The following is a 23,773-nucleotide window of genomic DNA, read 5'->3' as shown; positions in this document are numbered from 1 at the left end:
TCAGTGGCTTTGAGAAGCTTCTAGAGAGTGTATTTCACATGGTGATTATAGCTGACCCCGAGACGGATGGCTTGGAAGATGGAAATTAGGCTTCCTGTGTTCAGAATTTGTACTGAACATTGATTTTCCTTAAGGAACATTTAATCATCCCTGTATTACACCTGAGTCAGGCACATTTTTGAAAAGAGGAGGAATTTTTTTTAACCATTAAAAAACTGAATAGTAGCATCAATTAGATACAAATGAACTTATTGACAAAACAGAAACAGACTCGCAGACTTAGAGAAGGAACTTATGGTTACCAGGGGGGAAGGGTGGTGGGAAGGGATAGTTAGGGAGTTTGGGATTGACATGTCCACACTGCTATATTTAAAATGGATAACCAGCAAGGACCTACTGTAGAGCACAGGGAACTCTGCTCAATACTCTGTAACCACCTAATTGGGAAAAGAATTTGAAAAAGAATAGATACCTCTGTATGTATAACTGAATCACTTTGTTGTACATCTGAAACTAACACAACATTGTTAATCAACTCTACTCAATATAAAATAAAAAGTTAAAAAAATTTTTTTAATAAATAAACATGTAGTATAGGTGGCATGAGCTGGTACAGCCAGACAGGACCAGAAGCACCACCAGGGCTGGTCCACACCTGAGTCCTGTGTTGGTGCATCTCAGCATCCCGGCACCCAGCACATCACCTGCTGGGAAAAGTCAGTCCTCAATATTAACATATGATAGATGAAAAATGACAGTGTCGGCATTATTAGGCGTGGTCTCTGAGAATCTGAAATCATCTTCCCGACCAGCAACAGCAGACCCACATGCTGGGGACCACTGAACTAAGGCCTCCCCCTAGGAACAGATGATGAAAAAGAGCAGAGGTCATAGAGCTCATCACAGTAGATGCAGGACCAGAAGCTAGGTCTCCTGCATCTGGTCCAGTGCCTTACCCTCCACACTGGATGCTGAGAAAGGGCTGCTCTCCCATCACCACTGACCAACTTGCATTGGCTGTTTCCCTAGAAACCAGGCATCCTCAAGGTTTATCCTCTTATCCCACTGTGGGATTTTTTAAAAATTTTTTTAATTTATTTTTTAACATCTTTATTGGAGTATAATTACTTTACATTGTTGTGTTAGTTGCTGCTGTGTAACAAAGTGAATCAGCTATACATATACATATATCCCCATGTCCCCTCCCTCTTGCGTCTCCCTCCCACCCTCCCTATCCCACCCCTCTAGATGTACACAAAGCACCAAGCTGATCTCCCTGTGCTATGCGGCTGCTTCCCACTAGCCATCTATTTTACAATTGTTAGTGTGTATATATCCATGCCACTCTCTCACTTCACCCCAGCTTACCCTTCCCCATCCACCTGTCCTCAAGTCCATTCACTGCGTCTGCGTTTTTATTCCTGTCCTGCCCCTAGGTTCTTCAGAACCACTTCTTTTTTTTTAGATTCCATATATATGTGTTAGCATATAGTATTTGTTTTTCTCTTTCTGACTTGCTTCACTCTGTATGACAGACTCTAGGTCCATCCACCTCATTACAAATAACTCAATTTCATTTCTTTTTATGGCTGAGTAATAGTCCATTGGATATACGTGCCACATCTTCTTTATCCAATCATCTGTTGATGGACACTTAGGATGCTTCCATGTCCTGGCTATTGCACACAGTGCTGCAATGAACATTTTGGTACATGACTCTTTTTTAATTATGGTTTTCTCAGGGTATATGTCCAGTAGTGGCATTACTGGGTCATATGGTAGTTCTATTTGTAGTTTTTTAAGGAACCTCCATACTGTTCTACATAGTGGCTGTATCAAGTTACATTCTCACCAACAGTGCAAGAGTGTTCCCTTTTCTCCACACCCTCTCCAGCATTTATTGTTTCTAGATTTCTTGACGATGGCCATTCTGACTGGTGTGAGGTGATACCTCATTGTAGTTTTGATTTGCATTTCTCTGATGATTAGTGACGTTGAGCAACCTTTCATGTGTTTGTTGGCAATCTGTATATCTTCTTTGGAGAAATGTCTGTTTAGATCCTTAGCCCATTTCGGGATTGGGTTGTTTTTTTGATATTGAGCTGCATGAGCTGCTTGTGTATTTTGGAGATTAATCCTTTGTCATTTGCTTTGTTTGCAAATATTTTCTCCCATTCCGGGGGTTGTCTTTTTGTCTTGTTTATGGTTCCTTTTACTATGCAAAAGTTTTTAAGTTTCATTAGGTACCATTTGTTTATTTTTGTTTTTATTTCTCTAGGAGGTGGGTCAAAAAGGATTTTGCTGTGATTTATGTCATAGTGTGTTCTGCCTATGTTTTCCTCTAAGAGTTTGATAGTGTCTGGACTTACATTTAGGTCTTTAATCCATTTTGAGTTTATTTTTGTTTATGGTGTGAGGGAGTGTTCTAATTTCATTCTTTTACATGTAGCTGTCCTGTTTTCCCAACACCACTTATTGAAGAGGCTGTCTTTTCTCCATTGTATATTCTTGCCTCCTTTATCAAAGATAAGGGGACCATATGTGCATGGGTTTATCTCTGGGCTTTCTATCCTTTTCCATTGATCTATATTTCTGTTTTTGTGCCAGTACCATACTGTCTTGATTATTATAGCTTTGTAGTATAGTCTGAAGTCAGGGAGCCTGATTCCTCCAGCTCTGTTTTTCTTTCTCAAGATTGCTTTGGCTATTCAGCATCTTTTGTGTTTCCATACAAATTGTGAACTTTTTTGTTGTAGTTCTGTGAAAAATGCCATTGGTAGTTTGATAGGGATTGCATTGAATCTGTAGATTGCTTTGGGTAGTATAGTCATTTTCACAATGTTGATTTTTCCAACCCAAGAACATGGTATATCTCTCCATCTGTTTGTATCATCTTGAATTTCTTTCATCAGTGTCTTAGAGTTTTCTGCATACAGGTCTTCTGTCTCCTTAGGTAGGTTTATTCCTAGGTATTTTATTCTTTTTCTTGCAATGGTAAATGGGAGTGTTTCCTTAATTTCTCTTTCATATTTTTCATCATTAGTGTATAGGAATGCAAGAGATTTCTGTGCATTAATTTTGTTTCCTGCTACTTTACCAAATTCATTGATTAGCTCTAGTAGTTTTCTGGTAGCATCTTTAGGATTCTCTATGTATAGTATCATGTCACCTGCAAACAGTGACAGCTTTACTTCTTCTTTTGCAGTTTGGATTCCTTTTATTTCTTTTTCATCTCTGATTGCTGTGGCTAAAGCTTCCAAAACTATGTTGAATAATAGTGGTGTGAGTGGGCAACCTTGTCTTGTTCCTGATCATAGTGGAAATGGTTTCAGTTTTTCACCATTGAAAACGATGTTGGCTGTGGGTTTGTCATACATGGCCTTTATTATGTTGAGGTAAGTTCCCTCTATGCCTACTTTCTGGAGACTTTTTATCATAAATGGGTGCTGAATTTTGTCAAAAGTTTTTTTCTGAATCTATTGAGATTATCATATGGTTTTTCTCCTTCAATTTGTTAATATGGTGTATCACATTGATTGATTTGCGTATATAGAAGAATCCTTGCATTCCTGGAATAAACCCCACTTGATCATGGTGTATGATCCTTTTAATGTGCTGTTGGATTCTGTTTGCTGGTATTTTGTTGAGGATTTTAGCATCTATGTTCATCAGTGATATTGGCCTGTAGTATTCTTTCCTCATGACAACTTTGTCTGGTTTTGGTATCTGGGTGATGGTGGCCTCATAGAATGTGTTTGAGAGTGTTCCTCCCTCTGCTATATTTTGGAAGAGTTTGAGAAGGGTAGGTGTTAGCTCTTCTCTAAATGTTTGATAGAATTTGCCCGTGAATCCATCTGGTCCTGGACTTTTGTTTGTTGGAAGATTTTTAATCTCAGTTTCAATTTCAGAGCTTGTGATTGGTCTGTTTATATTTTCTATTTCTTCCTGGTTCAGGCTTGGAAGGTTGTGCTTTTCTAAGAATGTGTCCATTTCTTCCAGGTTGTCCATTTTATTGGCAATATAGTTGCTTGTAGTAATCTCTCATGATCCTTTGTATCTCTGCAGTGTCAGTTGTTACTCTCCTTTTGCATTTCTAATTCTGTTGATTTGAGTCTTCCTTTTTTTCTTGATGAGTCTGGCTTATGGTTTATCAATTTTATTTCTCTTCTCAAAAAGCTAGCTTTTAGTTTTATTGATCTGTGCTATCATTTCCTTCATTTATTTCTGATCTGATCTTTATGATTTCTTTCCTTCTGCTAACTTTGGGGGTTTTTGTTCTTTCTCTAATTGCTTTAGTTGTAAGTTTAGGTTGATTATTTGAGATTTTTCTTGTTTTTTGAGGTAGGATTGTACTGCTATAAACTTCCCTCTTAGAACTGTTTTTGCTGCATCCCATAGGTTTTGGGTCATCGTGTTTTCACTGTCATTTTTTTCTAGGTATTTTTTGATTTCCTCTTTGCCTTCTTTAGTGTTCTCTTGGTTATTTAGTAGCGTATTGTTTAACCTCCATGTGTTTGTATTTTTTACAGTTTTTCCCTGTAATTGATATCTAGTCTCATAGCATTGTGGTCGGAAAAGATACTTGATGTGATTTCAACTTTCTTAAATTTACTGAGGCTTGATTTGTGACCAAGATATGATCTATCCTGGAGAATATTCCATGAGCCCTTGAGAAGAAAGTGTATTCTGTTGTTTTGGGATGGAATGTTTATAAATATCAATTAAGTCCATCTTGTTTAATGTGTCATTTAAAGCTTGTTTTTCTTTACTTATTTTCATTTTGGTTGATCTGTCCATTGGTGAAAGTGGGGTGTTAAAATTCCCTACTATTATTGTGTTACTGTCGATTTCCCCTTTTATGGCTGTTAGCATTTGCCTTATGTATTGAGATGCTCCTATGTTGGGTGCATAAATATTTACAATTGTTATATCTTCTTCTTGGATTGATCCCTTGATCATCAAAGAAGTGTCCTTCTTTATCTCTTGTAATAGTCTTTATTTGAAAGTCTATTTTGTCCAATATGAGAATGGCTATTCCAGCTTTCTTTGGATTTCCATTTGCATGGAATATCTTTTTCCATCCCCTCAGTTTCAGTCTGTATGTGTCCCTAGGTCTGAAGTGGGTCTCTTGTAGACAGCATATATATGGGTCTTGTTTTTGTGTCCATTCAGCCAGTCTGTGTCTTTTGGTTGGAGCATTTAATCCATTTACATTTAATGTAATTATCGATATGTATATGTTTCTATTGCCATTTTCTTAATTGTTTTGGGTTTGTTATTGTAAGTCTTTTCCTTCTCTTGTGTTTCCTGCAAGGAGAAGTTCCTTTAGCATTTGTGGTAAAGCTGGTTTGGTGATGCTGAATTCTCTTAGCTTTTGCTTGTGCGTAAAGGTTTTAATTTCTCCGTCGAATCTGAATGAGATCCTTGCTGGGTAATCTTGGTTGTAGGTTTTTCTCTTTCATCACTTTAAATATGTCCTGCCACTCCCTTCTGGCTTGCAGAGTTTCTGCTGAAAGATCAGCTGTTAACCTTATTGGGATTCCCTTTTATGTTATTTGTTGCTTTTCCCTGCTGCTTTTAATATTTTTTCTTTGTATTTAATTTTTGATAGTTTGATTAATATGTGTCTTGGCGTGTTTTTCCTTGGATTTATCCTGTATGGGACTCTCTGCACTTCCTGGACTTGACTGACTATTTCCTTTCCCATATTAGGGAAGTTTTCAACTATAATCTCTTCAAATATTTTCTCAGTCCCTTTCTTTTTCTCTTCTTCTGCTGGGACCCCTATAATTCGAATGTTGGTGCATTTAATGGCGTCCCAGAGGCCTCTGAGACTGTCCTCAATTCTTTTCATTCTTTTTTCTTTATTCTGCTCTGCGGTAGTTATTTCCACTATTTTATCTTCCAGGTCACTTATCCATTCTTCTGCCTCAGTTATTCTGCTATTGATTCCTTCTAGAGAATTTTTAATTTCATTTATTTTGTTGTTCATCATTGTTTGTTTGCTCTTTAGTTCTTCTAGGTCCTTGTTAAATGTGTCTTGCATTTTCTCTATTCTATTTCCAAGATTTGGGATCATCTTTACTATCATTACTCTGAATTCTTTTTCAGGTAGACTGCCTATTTCCTCTTCATTTGTTTGGTCTGGTTGGTTTTTACCTTGCTCCTTCATCTGCTGTGTGTTTCTCTCTCTTCTCATTTTGCTTAACTTACTGTGTTTGGGGTCTCCTTTTCGCAGGCTGCAGATTTGTAGTTACTGTTGTTTTTGGTGTCTTCCCCCAGTGGGTAAGGTTGGTTCAGTGGCTTGTGTAGGCTTCCTGGTGGGGTGGACTGGTGCCTGTGTTCTGGTAGATGAGGCTGGATCTTGTCCTTCTGGTGGGCAGGACTGCATCTGGTGGTGTGTTTGAGGGTGTCTGTGAACTTGTTGTGATTTTAGGCAGCCTCTCTGCTAACGGGTGGGGTCGTGTTCCTATCTTGCTAGTTGTTTGTCATGGGGTGTCCACTACTAGAGCCTGCTGGTCATTGAGTGGATCTGGGTCTTAGCGTTGAGATGGAGATCTCTGGGAGAGCTCTTGCTGATTATGTGAGGCCAGGAGGTCTCTGGTGGACCAACGTCCTGAACTCAGCTCTCCCACCTCAGAGGCTCAGGCCTGACACCTGGCTGTAGCACCAAGACCCTGTCAGCCACACAGCCAGGTACATGGGGATTTTCTTGGCTTTTGGGAAGTCTGAGGTCTTCTGCCAGCTTTCAGTAGGAGTTCTGTAGGAGTTGTTCCACATGTAGATATGTTTTATATGTATTTGTGGTGAGGAAGGTGATCTCCACATCTTACTCCTCCACCACCTTGAATGTCCTCCCCACGATGTTTTAACACTGACTCTCATTGCAGAACTTCTGCTCCTGGAACCCAAATTCCTGCAACAGCTAATTCCTTGAGGTAGATAGGAATATCCATTGACCTCATCAAAGAAAACACCTAATTAAGAAGATTGGCCTTTTGAAACGTGTGCCTTCCTCCCATCTCAGAGGCTCATCACCCTACCCCACTCAGAGAAGAAACCAGGCCCTGCACCAGTCAACAAGAATCCTCCTATTTTCTTGAACTCTGAAGTGTTAAGAACAATTTGTAGCTTCAGTGAAACCTCCAGTCTTGAGCAAAATCCAAATGCAGCAAAACCCAATTTCAAGCAAAGTCACATTTCAGGAGGCAGTTGCTGTGGGCAGTCGGGGTGGAAGGTGTCCCTGCATTAGGACAAAGGGGGGCTTTCGCCTGCTAATGTGTGTTTAATCGTTGTCCCTCAAGCATACCTTGGTCTTCTCCTGGCCAAGCTGGCAAGTATGGTTTAGCAAATCACTTTAAAGTAAGACTTGGAAGAAGTTTCTAGAGAAGAAGTTCTGTTGCTGCTGATAGGCTCTTGCTGCTCTGTGTTGGCAGCGGGGAGGGCAGGTGATGCTAGTTTGGGTACCGTGGGCTTGAAAGGGGGAGATGTGTTTTATCACCGCCTCCCATCTTTGCTAGGCGATGTTTAGCCCGTTAACTATTCACAAGGATTTATTTCCTCCACCCTGTGAGGTAAGCAGGGCAGGGCTCTCTCTCTCTGTGTGTGTGTGTGTGTGTGTGTGTGTGTGTGTGTGTGTGTGTAATTTTTTAAGCTATTACTTTGATAAGATAACTTGCATGGAATTTAAGGAGTCAAATAGTTCTGCAGAGTTTGTTGTAAAAAGTGTATATAACATTCTCAAAGTGACAAAATTACAGTGATAGAGAACAAATCAGAGTCTGTTGGCACTGAGTGGTAGGCAGGCTTGACTATTAAGTAACATTAGGGAGTGTCTTTATAGTGATGGAATTCTTCTGTGTTCTGACTGTGGTGACGGTTACTCCAGTCTACACATGTGATGTGATTTTATAGAACTATACACGCCCCCCCCAAAAAAAGTGCACGTGACAGACATAGAGGACAGACTTGTGGTTGCTGAGCGGGTGGGTGGGGGTGGAGGAAGGATGGAGGGGGAGGTTGGGATTAGCAGACGTAAGCTTTTTTTTTTTTTTTTTTTTTTTTGCGGTACGCGGGCCTCTCACTGTTGTGGCCTCTCCCGTTGTGGAGCACAGGCTCCCGACATGCAGGCTCAGCGGCCATGGCTCACGGGCCCAGCCGCTCCACTGCATGTGGGATCTTCCCAGACCGGGGCACGAACCCATGTCCCCTGCATCAGCAGGCGGACTCTCAACCACTGCGCCACCAGGGAAGCCCATAGGCTTTTATATATAGGATGGATAAACAAAACAAGGTCCTACTGTAGAGCACAGGGAACTCTATTCACCAGCCTGTGCTAAACTGTCATGGAAAAGAATATGAATGTATTCCATATTCATAATGGAAAAGAATGTATATTACACACGTATATACATCGCATAACTGAATCACTTTGCTATACAGCAGAAATTAACGTTGTAAATCAACTATACTTCAATAAAATATATTTTTTTAAATGCACGTGAAAACAGGTGAAATCTAAACAAGGTCTGAACATGAGTTCATAGCATGGCGGCAATGCCAGCTTCCTGGCTTTGACAATGTATGATGATATAAGGGAGCACCACAGGGGGCAGCTTGGGTATATGAGAACTCTATATTTTGTGCAACTTCAGGTTAATCTCAAACTATCAAAGTAGTTCAAAATTGAATGTTATTTTTAAAGAAATGCTGCAGTAGTCTGTTCCTTTCCACTGCCTTTCTCCTTGTACAGAGGCAAAATTCTTACTTTGGTATTTATGTCCATATCACTAAATGACATAGTAAGTAAGGCTGATACCTCTTCGCTGTTTTGGTTTTTTTTTTTTAGTTTTAGGCACTGTCTATAAATTTCCCACTATGAAAAATAAGGATCTTTCTCTCTTTTCTCCCCGACTCCTTCCTATGTCTCCATCCCTGAAAAATAATAATCATATTTTGTCTAGATTAATAATCAGTGTTTAAAACATTACAAGTACATATGCTAATCACAGTAAAAGTATTAAATGATGATGACTTTTCCTTCCCTGCATAATGATTTTTTATCATCAGAATTATAAACTAATTTGGTTTTATTCTTTTTCTTCATTTTCTGTTTATTTTGTTCTTATTTATTCCCAGACTCTTTACTGATTATCTAAATCTCCTCTTAGGACATTCATTCACATCAAATTTATTAGGAACATTCCAGTTTCCTGAAGACGTGTTGCCAGAATTTCTCCATGCTGGCGCTCAGCTCTTATCCAGGACCTCTATTCACCATGAACGTCCTGTTCATCTCTGTCATGCATTGGATCTTCATTTCCTGGGTCTCATGATTTCTTTCTATATTTACCCCCATGTTTGATGGAGCACATCTTCAAGTAGTTTTCTGAGCAAGGATGTAGGAAATAAATTTTTGGAGAACTTGCATACCTGGAAACATTTCCTTCATCATTAGGCTGGCTATCAAATGTTAGGTTGGAAATCATTTCCCCTCCAGTTTTTGAAGATATTTTTCATCGCCTTCTGGTTCCCAGAGTGCGTGTTGTGAATCTTGAATCCATTCTGATCCCTGATTCTTTCTTCAGTCTGGAGGATTGCATATTTCACCTCTATGTACCCAGTGTCCTAAGCTGTATCAGTCCTGTGCCTTGGTGTGGGTCCTTGTGTTCATCACCCAGGAGGCCCTGCAAATCTGGACACTCACATCCTTTCATTGGGGGAAATTTCTTGAATTACTTCACTGGTGATTCCTACTCTCCCTTTGTGTGTTTTTTATATTGTTCAGATGTTGAACCTCAAAGTAACCCTCTTCCATTTCTTTGGGTTTTTTTCTGCTTCCTAGGACAAATGTCATCAACTCTATCCATCAACCATTCCACTGATTTTCCATTTCTTCTATAATATTTTTAATTTCCAAGGGCTCATTTTTCCCTTTCTGGGTTTTTTAAATAGCAATCTGTTTTTGTTTTATGATTGCAGTATCTTCTCTGATGGCTCTGTGAATGTGAATGATTGTGTATTTTGTTAATTGTGGTCTTTCCTGCGTAGGATCTATTTTCTACAGATTTTTTTTTCTTCTTTTTTTTTTGCCTGTTTTGTTCCCTATGTCATGTAGAAACCTTATCAGTGTCCTAAGGTTCTTGATTCTTGTTTGCTCATATTTAAAAAAAAAAATGAAGGACTAAAAACCATTAGAAGCTCTGAGCCCCTAGATAGGCCGTGGTGACTACAAGCTTCACTGAAAAGTAACCTGGCTGGCTGGTTGGACCAGTAACCAGGGTCAGTACCGAATGGTCTAGAATCTGGTATTTTTCTTAGAAGGTGAAGGTCCAGCTTTGGGGACAAAGGCCTAGGAATCTCAATGTTCAGTGTGTGTGATGTCACATACTGACTCTGTTTTTGTCATGGTATCAAATCTTCATGGTCCCCCAGGCCCGACATGGAGTCTGGCAGTCACCCTGTTACAGGGAAAGGGAAGCGTGTTTGCATCTGGCTGCTTCATAAACATACTTTTGGCTAATCCTCCTTATTTTAGCCCTCATGGACTCCAACTTTTAGTGGTCCCACCAGTTCCTGAGATGGGGGGATTCCGTGGTATAAATTCTGCTGGTTCTTAGCTTTTCTCGCTGACAGCTCACGACTTAGTTTGAAAGTTCAGCTGACCCTTTTACCCCCTTGTATATCAGCTTACTGGTCCCCAGATCGTTTACGTTTGCTGCATCTTTCTCTGCATCATCACGGGTCTTTAAAAATAGTCCCCTCGACTCTCCTTTAAGTGAGATTTGGGAAAAGAGGATAAGCAGGTATATGTGTTCGATCCGATATTTTTCTCACCAGTTTATTGATGAGAAAACTGAGGTTCAGACAGGCTAAGAGACATAGCTAAAACAACAGTTCTAAGAGGACTGCTCTGCCTGTTTAAAAAGTCCCTGGCTGTCTTTGTGACCACCTGGAGGGGTGGGATAGGGAGGGTGGAAGGGAGGCGCAAAAGGGAGGGGATATGGGAACATATGTATATGTATAACTGATTAAATTTGTTATAAAGCAAAAAATAAAAAAATAAAAAATAAAAAATAAATAAAAAATAAATAATAAAAAAAAAAGTCCCTGGCTGAGTTTGTTCCCAGAAGAGACCCAGCAAGTCACGTGAAGCAGGTTGGGGAACTGCCTGCACTGATAAAACCATAACTAACATTTATTAAGTGCTTGTTGTATACTCGACAGTGTTCCAATCTTTTTATATGTGTTAATACACTTCATCATCACAACAACTTTATATTGGGGGTTACTATTATCATGTCCATTTACAGGGGAGGAAAGTGAGGCCCAGAGAGGTTATTATTTGCCCAAAGTCACACAGCTACAAAGTGGAGAAAGCAGTGTGTGCATCTCCACCAGGGTTTCTGAACCTGGGCATTTTGGGCACTTTGGACTGGGTACATCTGTGCTGGGGAAGGGAGGGCTGTTCTGTGCATCGGGAGGCTGCTTAGCTGCATCCCTGGGTTCCAGCACTCTCCCCCCGGTTGAGACAACCCAAGATGTCTCCAGACATCACCACGTGTCCCCGCAGGACACAGTCGCCCCTGACCGAGAATGACTGGCCTGGGCAAGCTGGCTTTTCTCCTGACCCCTCAGCTGAGCTACTTCTTGGTTTGGAGACTGCCTGAGGCCGGTTTCCCTCACCCTCAGACCTGAACAGCAAGTTCCGTGATTCCTGGGGTCTGTCGGTAGATCCCCCTCTCACTCCAGTCGCCAAGTCCCCGGCATCCTCCCCCCTCTGAGGCCCCTCGTCTGACTGTGCCACCGGATATGAAAAAAACAGAAAAATGTAAAAGAAAGCAACGCACGCAGCTTAGCGGAGGCTGAGCGCACTTGCAAAGGCCGAGTCAGTAATCTCTGGGCTCTTTTCTTGCTCCCTTCGTCCCCGCAGGGCCAAGGTGAAGAAGGGCGTGAACATCTTGAGCACGCGGACCAGCGAGCCTCGCCAGTGGGACGTCAAGCCGGAGCTGGGCAACGGCGGGAAGCACGCCACCGCCGCCCTGGTGTGCCAGCGCCTGGCGCCCGGTGCGCGCAACAGGTAAGCGCGGGGACCCCTCCCTCCGCATCGGTGACCCAGGGTCCCATGACCCGCTCTCTGCCTAAGATCCCTGCCTTAGACTCACAGTACCCATGGCTTAGCGGAGCTGTTACACCTCGGCTTGGAAATCTGGAGACACTTACCTCACCTGTTGTACCTTCGGGCATCTCTGGCCGGAAAGGCAGGGCCCTGATTCTGCGGGTCTGTTGTTTGGGTTTGGGAACAGAAATTAGTTTGCACGGTCTCTTCTGCTTTGCGGAGGCTTATTCATTCTCCTCACCTACACTCTTGTCCTCGAGGCTGTGTCGTCTCCCGTTGCCCTGCCGTTGCCCCTGCTTATCAGAGGCTGCTTTCTTACAGAGTGTTTGTCCTTTGCACAAAGGGTGTGATATTGTGATTTATACGAAGAAATACATATTTGGTCTTCATCCCTGTTCCTGGCATAGAGCTCTGAAAACGCTTGCAGTTTCCCAGAATGAGAGCGTAAAGCTGTCTTCTGTTTACGTTAATAAGGTTACTTTGGGAAGGCCTCCTAGGTCACCTTAAGATGCGGGTTGCAGGGTACCAACCATATGATGGGAGGAGGGTTGGACCTTTCAGTCCCACCCCTGGCCTCCGTGTTCGAGAGGGAGACTGGAGATTGAGTTCAGTAGCCAATGGCCAATGAGTTAATCAACAGTGCCCATTTAATGAAGCCTCCGTAAGAACTCAAAAATACTGGCTTTGGGGAGCTTCCGCGTTGGTGGTGGCGTGGAGATTTGGGTAGAGTAGCGCCTGGAGAGGGCGTGGAAGCTCCGCCTGCTTTCACCGTGCCTTGCCCTGTGCATCTCTATCACCGGCTGTTCCTGAGTTATACCCTTTCATGATAACCAGTAACCTGGTGAGTCAAATGTTTCTCTGAGTTCTGTGAGCCGCTCCAGCAAATTACTGGAACCCAAGGAGGGGGTCATGGTAGCTCTAATCTTTAGCCCGAGGGTCAGAAGCACAGGGGACAACCTGGACTTGAGATTGGCATCTGAAGGTGGGGACAGTCTCGTGGGACTGAGCCCTTGACCTGTGGGATTGGACACGATCTCCAGGTAGGTAGTATCAGAACTTAGGTGAAGTGTAGGGCACCCAGCTGGTGTCAGAGTGTTACTTGGTAGTGGTAGAAAAAGGACACACATCAGAATTGGTGTCAGAATTGTAAAGGATTAGACTCAGTCTTCAGTGAGGAGGACTTTAAAGACAGGAGGTGACAGTCAGTGGCAATGATGCTTAGGGATGGTATGTGAGAGTCTAGACAGACATTCTGGATTATTATTTAACATAATTGCTTTCTGTGTATAAAAGCAACACATACTCATTTTAGAATATTTGTGAAAACACTATAAGAGGACAAAACTTAAACAATATATCAATATCCCTTCTACCTAAGGATAACCCACTGCTAACGTTGATTCATTTTCTTCCCATGTTTAATGCATAGATAACATCTGTGTATAGTAAACGTGTAGTAGATTCACTTATTTTACAAATTTAGTATCATAATATATATCCAGATTCTTAAGATAATTTCACTTATATTGATAACATCTTCCTTTGACATTAAATATTACTCAGAAATATTTTAAGATTCCATCACATAGATTTAACATTACATAAATAACCACATCCATAGTTTGGGCTATTTAATTTGTTTCCAAGTTTTATTTTCATAGATAATGCAGCAGCAAACGACCTTTCACATGAATCTTTGTCCACTTCTCTTTTTGCTTGAGGTGGCTTCTTAGAATCAAACAGTTAGATCGTTTTTTAGGGCTCTTGATACAGTCTGTCAGTGTATTTTCCTGAAGGGATTAGCGCTAAAGGAAGAAACATCCACTTGCATTACTGGATGTATTTTCTTAAGTGAACACTTCAAGCCTACCCAGAAGAACTCTACAAATGCTCCACTGCATTTAGAAACACCCAGTTCTTTCGGGACTTCCCTTGTGGCACAGTGGTTAAGAACCCGCCTGCCAATGCAGGGGTCATGGGTTCGAGCCCTGGTCGGGAAGATCCCACATGCCGTGGGGCAACTAAGCCCGTGCGCCACAACTACTGAGCCTGTGCTCTAGAGCCCGCGAGCCACAACTACTGAGCCCTCGTGCCACAGCTACTGAAGCCTGCATGCCTAGAGCCCATGCTCTGCCACAAGAGAAGCCACTGCAATGAGAAGCCTGCACACAGCAACGAAGACCCAATGCAGCCAAAACTAACTAACTAAATAAATTTATAGAAACACCCAGTTCATTTATCTGTAAGACCCTTTCCTCAGTCCTGCCTTCCATTTGTAGCCAGCAAACACATCTGGTGTCCTAAACAGCTTCCTGGATCAAACACCAACCTTCACCATCATGACCCCGAGAAGGATTGTTAGTACATCTGAGGGGTGAGTGTTGGGCGTTTCACCTTGTGAAAACGTGGCTAGAAAGAAATGCGTGCATGGGTCCCTTGCTCTAAGCACGAGATCAGAGGTCAAATTAAATCTCCTGAATCAAATACACATAAAATCTAATTAACCCACAAGATTAGTGTTGATTATGCAAGTTAAAGGGAATGTGTTCATTAACAGGCAGTGGATTTGTGTGTGTAAATAGTTCTTTATGTCACAGTCAGAAGGAGTCTCAAATTGAGGGAGATAAGCTTTGCTGTACGGGGTCAGGTTCTGAAGAGCCCTGGTGGCAACCCTGTGTGTTCTGATCTTCTGGGAATTTGATGTTGGGACCAGGTGTGTTTGCTGAGATGGTAAACATCATGCGTGATTTTCCACCGTCAGCCACGCTGGATGTCACAGTAGCGCGAGCTGTGGTTTAAAATCAGCGTTTCCTTCCTTCTGAATTCTAGAGGTTTTTTTACTGCTTTGAGTTAGCCTGGCCACAAGCTGGGTGGTTGTGAGGGCCTGGAATTCCCTGCACCCTCCCAGGCTTCTTAACATGATGTCTTAGAAGGTAATTGCTGCCTTTGCAGAAGAGCCAACATGTCAGGACTGGGGTCAGGGCTGTGCTGAAGCCATCCAGTGCTGGCTCGTGAGAGCTGATTGGATTGCTTGAATCTCCTCCCCAGTCTCTCATGTGGTGACCGGCAGTATTTACACCATGGAAACTGGCAAACATCACAAACCAGGACTGTTTGCCATTGTTGCAAGGCCTGTTTACCAGCACACAATGGATGGATGTTCCCGCTCACTCACTTCCTCACCTGGACTTTCAGAAAACATTGCTTGGTTCACGTACGTCTGAGGCGCTATACTTCGTGCCAGGTCGATACCCACTGAGTCAGGTGCAGACCCTGTCTTCAAGGAAGCTAAAGTCTGTGGAGCACGTAGGAACAGACTGACCACAGCTCAAATAAGGGCTTTCGAGGACATGGAAGTTGCAAACTTCACAGGGATGTGGGGGCTTACTTCCCTCTGCCCGGAGAGCAAAGGCCAAGAGTACTTGTTATCTAGTGTTTTGTAACAAAACTCCCCAAAACTGAGACGTTTATTTATTTATTTATTTATTTATTTATTTATTTATTTATTTAAAGAGCATCATTTTTAAATTTATTTATTTATTTATTTAAAGAGCATCATTTTTTAAATTATTTATTTATTTATTTATTTATTTATTTATTTATTTTCACTGCACCAGGTCTTAGTTGCAGCCTGCAGGATGTTTGTGGCAGCATGTGAACCCTCAGTTACGGCACGTGGGATCTAGCTCCCCAACCAGGGATCAAACCCGCCCGGGAGCCTGGAGTCTTACCCACTGGACCAGCAGGGAAGTCCCCAAAACTTAGACATTTAAAACAACACGTTTATTGTCTCATAGTTTCAGCGGGTTAGAGATCCAGATACATCTCATCCGGGTCCTCTTCTTGAGGGTATCTCACTAGGCTGCAATCAGGGTGTCAGCCAAGCTTAGTGGTTTCTCATCTGAAGGCTCAACTCGGGAAGGAACCACTCCCAAGCTCACGAGGTTGTTGGCAAGATTCAGGTCCTCAAGGATTGCTGGACGGAGGGCCTCAGTGTCCTTCTCCTTGCCAGGTGTCCCTCTCCACCAGGACAAGCACGTGAGATGATCCAGGGAGAAAGGGAACACCAGCAAACGGAAGTCATAGTATTTATAACCTAATCTCGCACGTGACATCCAAACACATTTGCTATGTTCTACTCGTTAGATGTCTGGGCCCCATTCAAGGGGAGGTGATTACACGGGGCGGACGGTGGGTGAAGACCAGGAGGTGAGGATGATTGAGAGTCATCTCACACTGCCTACCTCACCTTGACTGCTCTTCAAGCTGGAGAGGGCTTCCTGTAGCTGTTGTCTCTGAACTCCCGGAAGGACAGGAGGAAAGAACTGAATATGTAGAAACAGAGAATGATGGTGTTGCAGGTACAGGAGCAAGACGGCAAATGCTTGGATGTGTGAAATCAGGAGAACTTGTGCAGAGGAGGGTGAGTGATGGTCCTGGGCTGGAAGGGACACGACAGGGAGTTTCAGGGGTTAGTCTGGAAAGGTAGGCTGGGCCCTCTGATGGAGGGACGTGAATTACAGACCCATGGTTTAGACTGGCATTCCCTTCACTGTTGATCACCTATCCTAATCTTCCAGTCGACCTGCCTTTTTTATTTGACTGAAGCCAGTTGATTAAAAGGGAAATTTTATGGTTCTACCCACATTAGTGGTGTTCTTGGATGCTCCTAAAAGTGATGGCCCTGACTTATTTAAGCAGAAGAGGGATTTATCCAAAGGATATTGCCAGAAAGGTTGTAGAATCGGCTTGGAAAATGGGCGACAGCAGGGGAATCTCAGCAATAGCCGGGAACTTGCCCCAAATCATATCTCATCATGTACCATTCGGACCACTACTCACTTAAGAGTTTTCTTTAAATCACCTTTTTATTGCCCTGGCTTTTAAAAATTCTTCTTCGTTTTTAGTAATAATAACCTTGAGATTATACATTTAAGGTACTTTTATTATATGTACATTATAATAAGTACAGAACTATAAGAATTGTTTAAAATAATTTTCCTGGGTGACTAGAACAGGGACATAATTTATGCATAGTCTTATCATAGGAAATACAGCCAAAGAATCACCTGGTGTGGTGGTCACTGCACTGCTCAGGTTCCTCTTGAAACCCTTACACTGCTTCTGTGCGCCTATGTGGGTGTATCAGTCAGCTAGAGCTGCTGTAACAAAATGCCACACACTGGGTGGCTTATACAACACACATTTCTCTTTTCACCATTCTGGCGACCAGAAGTCCAAGATCAAGGTACCGTTACTGCTGGTTTCTGGTGAGGTCTCTCTTCCTGGCCTTTTTGCTGTGTCCTTACACGGCCTTCCCTCTGTGTGTCCATTCGGAAAGAGAGAGAGAGCTCAGGTGTTTCTTCCTCTTCTTATAGGGACACCAGTCTGATCTGACTAGGACCCCACCCTTAGGACTCCATTTAGCCTTAATTGTATTTTTAAAGCCCTGTCGCTAAATACAGTCACACTGGGGGCTTTCACATATGATTTTTGAAGTCGGGGGACACAATTCTGTCCGTAACAGTAGACTTGCTTTAAGATCCTGCACCTGCATCCTTCAGAGCAGTACCCGGGGCTTCTGGGGCCCTTTTGCCTACTCTTGAAGATTTCTGGAAAAGTCTGGGAGTTTTCGTCTTCCTGGGGCAGCCCTTGCAAATGATGGATGAACGTGGAGCATGAAAGCCCAGATCCCTCTCTGGGGCACATGACTCTGAATTGTAACTGATACCTGGAGCTTCCACGGGAGCAGGACAAGGCTGTGACTTTTTCTGAAATCATACCTTTTCCTTACATGAACTGTTTCCCTCTCCCTTACCAGGTTTTTCTGGAAGAACTTCCCTTATCCATCACTTACAAGTGAATCCTCATCGTAGGGTTTGCTTCTAACAAACCCAGCTTGAGATTCTCAAAAACATAAGGGTCCCTGCTTCCTTCCCTGGTGAAACAGCCTCTTCTGTGTACAATTGGGAGGGAGATGACCATCCTTCAAGACAGCTGTTTTGATGGAGCACTTTCCCCCTGTAGCCCAGCACCTCTGAAAGATCCTGTGCACTCTGGTCCTGGAGCCACGTCTGTAAACCCTCAGATCCAGGAAGAGACGTTGCACCTGGTCCATACACACACCTAACTGTGCTGCATTTAGTTTCCACCCTGCTAGAGTAATGTTTTAGCAGTTTGAGCATCTTGGCAACCACACAAAATCAACTCACAAACTACTAGATTATGCTTCACCCTTCTGGGTTGTGAGGCCAAGGGAACAATTAATATCCTGTCCAAACCCCATGACTTTAAATGAATCAAGCACCAAGCAGATGCCTCTGTGGCAGCAGGCAAAGAAGATGAAAGGGTGTGGATGGCGTGTTTGAGCACAGGAACACATTTTGTGGTCCTCTGAGTGTACGTTCCTTGGGGAACATCGTCTACTTGCTCTTTTCTCTCCCTTCCACCTTCTGAATCTTTTTCAAACCTGGGATCTGGGCTAGTCTGAGCATCTGGGGATCAAGAATTTCATAAAGCCTGGGAAGTGAGCCCAACATTGAGGGAGAGCACAGCCTACCCAGGGCTCCCCTCGACCCCAGGCTTGCACCTTTATCTAATCCACGCTTTCGCCCTAAGCTTTCCCTGGGTCTTACTCTCCCAAGTTCATTCCTTTAGGAGAAACGCCAAAAATTTGGGTTTTCTTTAAACTGCGGGCATTCTTTTTTTTAATTTTTATTTTAGTTACTTATTTTTTTTGAAGTATAGTTGATTTACAATGTTGTGTTAATTTCTTCTGTACAGCAAAGGGATTCAGTCATATATATATACATTCTTTTTCATATTCTTTTCCATTATGGTTTTTCACAGGTTATTAAATATAGTTCCCAGTGTTGTATAGTAGGACCTTGTTGTTTATCCATTCTCTGTAGAATAGCTTACATCTGCTGCCCTCAACTTCCCAATCCATCCCTCCCCCACCCCCTCCCCCTTGGCAACCACAAGTCTGTTCTCTATGTCTGTGAATCTGTTTCCATTTCACAGATAAGTTCATTGTGTCATATTTTAGGGTCCACATATAAGTAATATCATATGGTATTTGTCTTTGTCTGTCTGACTTACTTCACTTAGTATGATGACCTCTAGGTCCATCCATGTTGCTGCCGATGGCATTGTTTCATTGTTTTTAATGGCTGTGTAGTGTTCCATTGTATATATGTACCACATCGTCTTTATCCATTCATCTGTCGATGGGCATTTAGATTGCTTCCATGTCTTGGCTCTTGTGAATGGTGCTGCTATGAACACAGGGGTGCATGTATCTTTTTGAATTACAGTTTTGTCAGGGTATATGCCCAGGAGCGGGATTGCTGGATCATATGGTAGCTCTATTTTTAGTTTTCTGAGGAACCTCCATACTGTTCTCCATAGTGGCTGCACCCACTTACATTCTCACCAACAGCGTAGAGGGTTCCCTGTTCTCCACACCCTCTCCAGTGTTTGTTATTTGTAGACTTTCTGATGATGGCCATTCTGAGCAGTGTGAGGTGACACCTCATTGTGATTTTGATTTGCATTTCTCTGATGATTAGTGACGTTGAGCATCTCTTCATGTGCCTGTGGGTGGGCATTCTTTGAAGTTAACAGGGAGCTCCATGCTGGCGATGCCACCTCCATGGCTCCGAGCAAGACTGGCTCCCCCGTGAGGGTCACTGCATGCCACCTGCAGGACCCCCGACCTGGCCACGCACACCTGTGTTGTTATCTCCTGATTGCCTGTATTTAAATGGGTTCACTTGTGCATGTTAAAAGTTCCATAGTAGGTTTTATGTTTAAAACATTAGCATTCGGGGGGACGATATCTCTCTGGGGAAGCAAACATAGTATCTCAAATACAGAAACTTAAATAACAGTAATACTCTGTATGTTGCATAGTACTGGACAACATACAAAATAATACTCTGTGTATTTCATAGTTCCTGGCATTATACAAAATGCTTTGTGTATATTATTTCAGTAACTCTTCTCCATGGTTTCCTGAACTATGAGTCAAACTGCTGGGCAGATAAAGAAAAGAAATGAAGACATTCCGAGGCAGAACGCATCCACCCGAATACTTGTGCAAATGCTTTGTTTTACAATGTTTTCTTCTAAAATAAACTTCATGTCTATAAATACATAGGAAAAACTCATATTCACTGCATGAATTAAAGGCGAGCATAAACAAATACAATTTAAATGAACAAATACTATTGATGGCTAGCTGGCTGGTGTTACCAGCAGAAGGCTCTGCACTTGACCTTGGGGTTAGAAAGGGATTAGCAAATACCCAGGAGGTGTTAAAGATACACTAGCCCCAAATGGAGACTTTCTTTTTTTTTCCTCCTTATTTTTTCTTCCTTATCCTTTTATTAACTTATTTTCTTCAATGCCCCTATGTCACCTTTATAATCATAAAAAATGTATTAGGGGGCTTCCCTGGTGGCGCAGTGGTTGAGAGTCTGCCTGCCAATGCAGGGGACATGGGTTCGAGCCCTGATCTGGGAAGATCCCACATGCCGCGGAGCGACTAGGCCCGTGAGCCACAATTACTGAGCCTGCGCGTCTGGAGCCTGTGCTCCGCAACAAGAGAGGCTGCGATAGAGGCCCACGCACCGCGATGAAGAGTGGCCCCCACTTGCCGCAACTACAGAAAGCCCTCGCACAGAAACGAAGACCCAACACAGCCATAAATAAATAAACAAAATGACGGAGGAATTATTAAAAAAAAAATGTATTAAAAAACACATTTTAAACCCACATTCCATACCTTAGGTAGCTATTCCCATTATTATACATATATATACTTTTATATAGTTGGGGTCAGCCTGTGATAGATCCCCTTTTGTAACTTAACATTGCCAAAGCCCTCTGCCTGCCCCAAACTTAGTTTGTTAATTAGCTGCCTAACAACTTATTAAGTAAAAAAACCTTAGTTTATTTTGAGAGCCCCCTGTTGTAGGGCATCTCGGTCGTCTGTTCCTAACTTTTTCATGTAAATAAATCAGCGGTGCACATTTCCATGGCTATATGGTCCCTCCCCATCCCCCCTTCCTGGGAGACTGCAGGGGGTCTTGATGCTGCAGGTGAGATTTGCAGATCTACGTACGTTATAGGTGTGTGTGGTCAGCTGCAAGCTGAGAGGCTGCCCACACAGCAGAGCTCAAGCAGGGCATCCTCACAGGAGTCGGACCATTTCACCAGGGGCTGCAGACACAAAGGAGCCAGACAGCTAGCCCTGCATGCCGGGAGAGGTAGGTGGAGAGCAGGGCAGACTGCACCCACTTAGGGGGAACGCTGGAACCTTCCCAGGTGAGGACGCAGGCCCCACGTTGCCCGAGCTCTGGATTTGTTTAGAACAGCTGAAAATCCAGACTGTCCTAGAAAAATCTCCCGTTTTTAAACATTTGCTCAGATTTTTAAAATCACAGTCTAGATCAACCAAAAGGAATATTGTTCAGGAAAATAGTCCATCAGTGGATGAATCGTGCAAAAGTGGCCGGTTTGAACCGGTTGCACATTCCACTTTGGGTAAAATCGTGTCTCTTTTCTTTAGGGGGTTCATTGCCTGTATCTTCAAGGCATCAAATCGGCAGCAAAATAGCCTTCCTGGGCCTAGACTGTGTGTCTCTTTTAGAGGGATTTATAACTGAGGCGAGGCCTGTTAGAGATTCAGCTCACCTTCATTGTCACCACATACCTATGACCCCTTCTAAACAGATCAAGTGTCATGACACTGCTGTGCTTCCAGCACGTGTTATAAACTCGCCTTGTTCCTCCTGTACCTTATCCGTGATCATCCTCGGCTTTCATCAGGCATCAGCCCTACCAGGAAACCTGCCTGGGACATGGTGTTCCCTCCTTCCCAGCTTCTAGTGTAGTGGTAGGTCAGCCAGCATCCTCCAGCCAGCCGGTCTAGACGGAAGACGTCCTCTGGGTCCTTGCACTTCCGCAGAAAAACCAAATGGCACTCATCTCACTCTTCCCTCTGCTCAGGGGACAGCAGCCGCTGCCACAGCTCCCAAGCCCCTCAGTCAGTACGCTTAAGGGATGCTCTGTGGTGAAGGAGACCAAGTCAGTCAGGCAGGTCATAAAAGGAGAAGGGCTTTTCCAAAAGCAAAGACCATTGAACATGGAGAATAAGATGCCCATTAGTATTCATTTTAGCAGCCTCGATTGCAGACCTCATATTCCCAGCTCTACTCAGCTGTTTGTTTTCGGAGAGTTCTGGAACACGAGTGTGCTCAGAGCTGCCGAGTGTAAACAGTTTCAGCAGAGCTTCTGGGAATGATCCACGAAGATAATCTGCTGTTCCCTGAAGGAAATTGCCCAGACTGAGTTCTTTCTTTAAGAGCTATTTGAAGATGGCACAGAAAATCTGCTAGGCAAACACCCACGAATGAAAACCTCCCAATCAATGGGGTAAAGCGTGCATTTCAGGTCCCTAAAGGAAGAAGTCAAAAGCATCCCCACTCAGCCTACCCTAAACTCACAGCAGACTCATGTCAACATCTGCAGCAGAGAATTTATTGATATACATACTGTGTGTGTTCTCCATAAAATGTTTGTTTTCCTCCCACTTTCAGCTGTGACGAAGGTTAAATCCCTAGATGGTTGAGGTTATTGGTGTTTCCTGTGATTTATAGAAGCTAAACTCTCCCAAGGGCATTTGCTGGAAGCCCCTGGGAGTGGAGGGAACAGGTAGAGGATAGGCTTTGAAGAAGCCTGAGGGAAGAAGAGATTTTCCTTGGAGACCCAAGAGCTGGTTCTGTCCTCAAAACTTGATCTGTTGTCTGAAATGGCCATTGGGTTTCTCCATTGCTTGGTGCTCTTTAAAAGTAGAGCATCAACCATAATTAAGTGAAGTTAAGTCAGACAGAAAAAGAGAAATATCATATGATACCACTTATATGTGGAATCTAGAACAATGATTCAGTGAATTTACAAAACAGAAATAGACTCACAGACATAAAAACAAACTTAGGGTTACCAAAGGGGAAAGAGGGGGAAGGTAAATTCGGAATTTGGATTAACAGATACACACTACTATATATAAAATAGATGAACAACAAGGACTACTATATAGCACAGGGAAGTACACTCAATAGCTTGCAATAACCTATAAGGGAAACGAATCAAAAAAGAATATATATGTATATGTGTGTGTGTGTGTGTATATATATATATATGTGTATGTGTGTGTGTGTGTGTATATATATATATATGTATGTGTATGTATAACTGAATCACTTTGCTGAACACCTGGAACATTGTAAACCAACCATACTTCAATTTTTAAAAAAAATTAATTAAAAAAAAGTAGAGCATCCATGGTTTATCATCCCATCGAGGCTGCCGACAATGAAGGCCATCAGTTCTCCAAGGGAAAGCGGCATACTTCCACAGAGAAGGGATGGATTCTGGGGTCAAAACCAGTGCTTAGGATGAGGCACCTGGGAGAGCCTTCACGATGGTGGGTGCACTGGACACACCATCACCATTCCCCCCAAACCCTACTGTGATATTCACATAATCAGTTTTCCGATGATGGCCCTGTGTACAAGAGGTTGTGTTTTCCAAGAATGTTCTCGATGGCTGTGTTGTCAATGTCCCCATCTTGCCTGCTCTCTGGATCTC

At 42.9% G+C, this 23,773-nt stretch overlaps 1 protein-coding gene across 1 annotated transcript in view; it reads left to right on the top strand.

The window, feature by feature from the left end:
* The window catches only part of TMEM132C (transmembrane protein 132C), a gene marked incomplete at its 5' end in the record, with an annotated part of 383,597 nt that overhangs the window by 240,586 nt on the left and 119,238 nt on the right, over positions 1-23,773 (top strand). Inside the window, one exon of the mRNA XM_082641029.1 lies at positions 11,933-12,079. Within this exon, the coding sequence (XP_082497155.1) occupies positions 11,933-12,079 (147 nt within the window). The remainder of the gene's footprint in view (positions 1-11,932; positions 12,080-23,773) is intronic.

This window comes from Mesoplodon mirus (assembly GCF_964341445.2).
Source record: "Mesoplodon mirus genome assembly, chromosome: 13".
Taxonomy (NCBI): Eukaryota; Metazoa; Chordata; class Mammalia; order Artiodactyla; family Ziphiidae; genus Mesoplodon; species Mesoplodon mirus.
The sequence above is the reverse complement of the archived record's forward strand: the minus strand, read 5'-3'. Positions and strand labels throughout refer to the sequence as shown.